General features: G+C 54.4%; 1 protein-coding gene across 1 annotated transcript; it reads left to right on the top strand.

Moving 5' to 3' along the window:
- Positions 1-681: 681 nt before the first annotated feature.
- On the top strand, positions 682-3,258 carry SLITRK2 (SLIT and NTRK like family member 2). The gene has a single exon (XM_075007792.1). It carries the CDS (start codon positions 682-684, stop codon positions 3,256-3,258), a length of 2,577 nt encoding a protein of 858 aa, XP_074863893.1.
- The last annotated feature ends 319 nt before the right edge of the window (positions 3,259-3,577 follow it).

Here is a 3,577-nt window from a genome sequence, read left to right on the forward strand (position 1 = left end):
CACGCCTCCGGGCCAGGGCTCCTGGGGGGCCGAAAAGGGGCCCAGCCCCCCAGGCTGGGGATCCCGCTGCCGCGGGGGGGGAGGGGAGGGGGGCCGTGCGCTGCGTGTCGCCCCCGCCCCCCCGCCAGCCCCATCCTCCCCGGCGTGACGTCAGCCGCGGCTCGCTGCGAGGCCGCCAGCCAGAGCCCCGGGATTCAAAGCGCGCGGCGCACGGGTGCGGGCGGCAGCCGGGGCAGCGCGCGCGGCTCCTCTCCCTGGCCAGCCCCGGGCCGGGCTCCGTGCGCCGCGCGCGGCTGCTGCTGCTGCTGCTGCTGCTCTGCCGGCGGGATGCGGGGCGGGGCGCGGGCGGGCAGCCGGGGGCGCTGCTGATGCGTGAGTACCGCGGCGGGGCTGGGGCTGGGGGGCGGGGTGCTCCTCGCGGTGCAGCCCGGCTGCCCCCGGGGCTCGCCGCCTGCCGGGCGGGCGGCTGAGCAGGGGAGGCTGATCTGGGGGCGAAGGGGGCTCCCTGCGGCTGAGCTGAGCTGAGCCGGGAGAGGGGAAGGGGGCCGGCTGGTGGGGGTTCTCGCGCTGATCCGCCTCCCCTGTCTTTCCTGGCTTCCTTAACTGGGGTTCTGCTTCCCCTCCCCTCCTGCTTCCAGGCTTGACTGTCGGTACCGGAGCTGGGACCCGTGGCGCCTAAAGATGCTGAAGGGGGTCTGGTTGCTCAGCGTGCTGACAGGGGCTGGGATCTGGCCCCCGACGGAGAGCCGCAAGCCCGCCAAAGACATCTGCAGCCGGAGCCGCTGCCCCTGCGAGGAGAAGGAGAACGTGCTGAACATCAACTGCGAAAACAAAGGCTTCACCACCGTCAGCGTGCTGCAGCCGCCCCCCTCCAAGATCTACCAGCTCTTCCTCAGCGGCAACGCCCTGACCCGCCTGCACCCCAATGAGTTCGTCAACTACTCCAATGCCGTGACCCTGCACCTGGGCAACAACGACATGCAGGAGATCCGCACCGGGGCTTTCAGTGGGCTGCGGACCCTCAAGAGGCTGCACCTCAACAACAACCGGCTGGAGGTGCTGCGGGAGGACACCTTCCTGGGCCTGGAGAGCCTGGAATACCTGCAGGCCGATTACAACTACATCAGCGCCATTGAGGCTGGAGCCTTCAGCCAGCTCAACAAGCTGAAAGTGCTCATCCTCAACGACAACCTCCTGCTGTCCCTACCTAGCAACGTCTTCCGCTTCGTCCTGCTCACCCACCTGGACCTGAGAGGGAACCGACTGAAGATGTTGCCTTTCGCTGGCGTCCTGGAACACATTGGTGGAATCATGGAGATCCAGCTGGAAGAGAACCCTTGGAACTGCACCTGTGACCTGCTCCCCCTCAAAGCCTGGCTAGACACCATCACCGTCTTTGTCGGGGAGATTGTCTGCGAGACCCCCTTCCGGCTGCACGGGAAGGATGTGACCCAGCTTACCCGGCAAGACCTCTGCCCCAAGAAAAGTTCCAGTGACTCTCACCCAAGGGAAAAGCACCCTTCACACTCAGACACACACATCCAGAGATTCTCACCCACCGCTAACCCTGGCATCAGCCCCACCAGAGCCCCCAAAGCCAGCCGGCCACCGAAAACGAGGAACCGACCAACTCCTCGGGTCACAGTGTCAAAAGACAGGCAGATTTTTGGACCTATCATGGTTTACCAGACCAAGTCCCCTGTGCCCATCACCTGCCCAAGTGGCTGCGTCTGCACTTCACAAAGCTCTGACAACGGTCTAAATGTGAATTGTCAAGAAAAAAAGATAAGTAACATCTCAGATCTCCATCCCAAACCCACCAGTCCAAAGAAACTTTACCTTACAAGTAACCATCTGCAGGTTGTTTATAAAACCGATCTACTCGATTACAGCTCTCTGGATTTGTTACATTTAGGAGACAACAGGATTGCAGTGATACAGGAAGGTGCCTTTACAAACCTCACCAGTTTACGCAGACTTTATCTCAATGGCAATTACCTTGAAATTCTGTACCCGTCTATGTTCAGTGGACTGCAGAGCTTGCAGTATCTCTACTTAGAGTATAATGTCATTAAGGAAATCCTGCCACGTACCTTTGATGCTCTGAGTAACCTTCATCTGTTATTTCTAAACAACAACTTGCTGAGGTCTTTGCCTGAGAATGTGTTTGGTGGGACTTCCCTCACTAGGCTCAATCTGAGAAACAACCATTTCTCACACTTGCCTGTGAGAGGAGTCCTCGATCAGCTCTCGGCTCTAATTCAGATAGACCTCCGAGAAAATCCTTGGGATTGCACTTGTGACATAATGGGGCTCAGGAACTGGATTGAGCATGTCACAGAGCAGAACAATCAGCAGTCAAGTCCCCCGGTAGTTATAAATGAGGTTATATGTGAGTCTCCAGCTAAGCACTCAGGAGAACATCTGAAATTCCTGAGCAAAGAAGCCATCTGTCCAGAGAATCCTAACTTGTCAGATTCTACTCTCTTCTCTATGAGTCATAACACGGACGCACCACAGTCCCTTAGCATCTCGCCCAGCTCCTATCCGGAAATACACACGGAAGTTCCGCTCTCTGTCTTAATTTTAGGCTTGCTGGTTGTGTTTATCTTGTCTGTCTGTTTTGGGGCAGGCTTGTTTGTCTTTGTTCTGAAACGCCGAAAGGGGGTGCCAAGTGTGCCCAACAGCGCAAACAACTTAGACATAAGTTCATTTCAGCTGCAGTACGGGTCTTACAACATGGAGAGCCACGATAAAATGGAAGGACACGTTTATAACTACATCCCCCCTCCTATTGGGCAGATGTGCCAAAACCCAATCTACATGCAAAAGGAAGGGGATCCGGTTGCATACTACAGGAATCTCCACGAGTTTAGCTATAGCAATCTTGACCACAAAAAGGAAGACTCAGCCAGCCTTGCATTCACAATCAGTGCTGCTGAACTACTAGAAAAGCAGTCCTCGCAAAGGGAACCAGAGCTGCTATATCAAAACATTGCAGAGAGGGTCAAGGAACTCCCCAGTGGAGGAGTTGTTCATTATAACTTTTGCACCTTACCCAAAAGGCAGTTCGCCCCTTCCTATGAATCCAGACGCCAAAACCAGGACAGGATAAATAAAACTGTTTTGTATGGCACTCCCAGGAAATATTTTGCAGAACAATCTAAGCCTGAGCATCCTTTGCTGCAAGGAAAGCTACAAACTGAACCAGACTACCTCGAAGTTCTGGAAAAACAAACTGCAATTAGTCAGCTGTGAGGGTGGATTTGGAAGCGAGGCATTTTAAAAAGGTCTTAAAGATGATTGGTATTCAGTTCTGAATCAATGGGATTTGTCATATTCTTGACATTTCCACTTTTTAAATTAAAACAAACACACACAACCCCCTTATACTATGCTGGAGGTGTGGTGTTGCTTTTGCAAAGGTCCCTTTAAGTTATTTCTACATCTTTCTTCCTTTTCCCCTCTACTTAGGAGTTGTCTCTGCAAATGAATGTTTTTACAAGAGATTTTTCCATAATTCTTTTTTTTTTTTGAGTTGGGAGGTAGGGGAACCTGGTTTTTTCCCCCCAATTCA

This window comes from Carettochelys insculpta, chromosome 13, assembly GCF_033958435.1.
Source record: "Carettochelys insculpta isolate YL-2023 chromosome 13, ASM3395843v1, whole genome shotgun sequence".
Lineage (NCBI taxonomy): Eukaryota > Metazoa > Chordata > Testudines > Carettochelyidae > Carettochelys > Carettochelys insculpta.

What these genes read in the sequence shown, in the direction of transcription:
- SLITRK2 (XM_075007792.1), top strand. Translation starts at nt 682, where the DNA reads ATGCTGAAGGGGGTCTGGTTGCTCAGCGTGCTGACAGGGGCTGGGATC.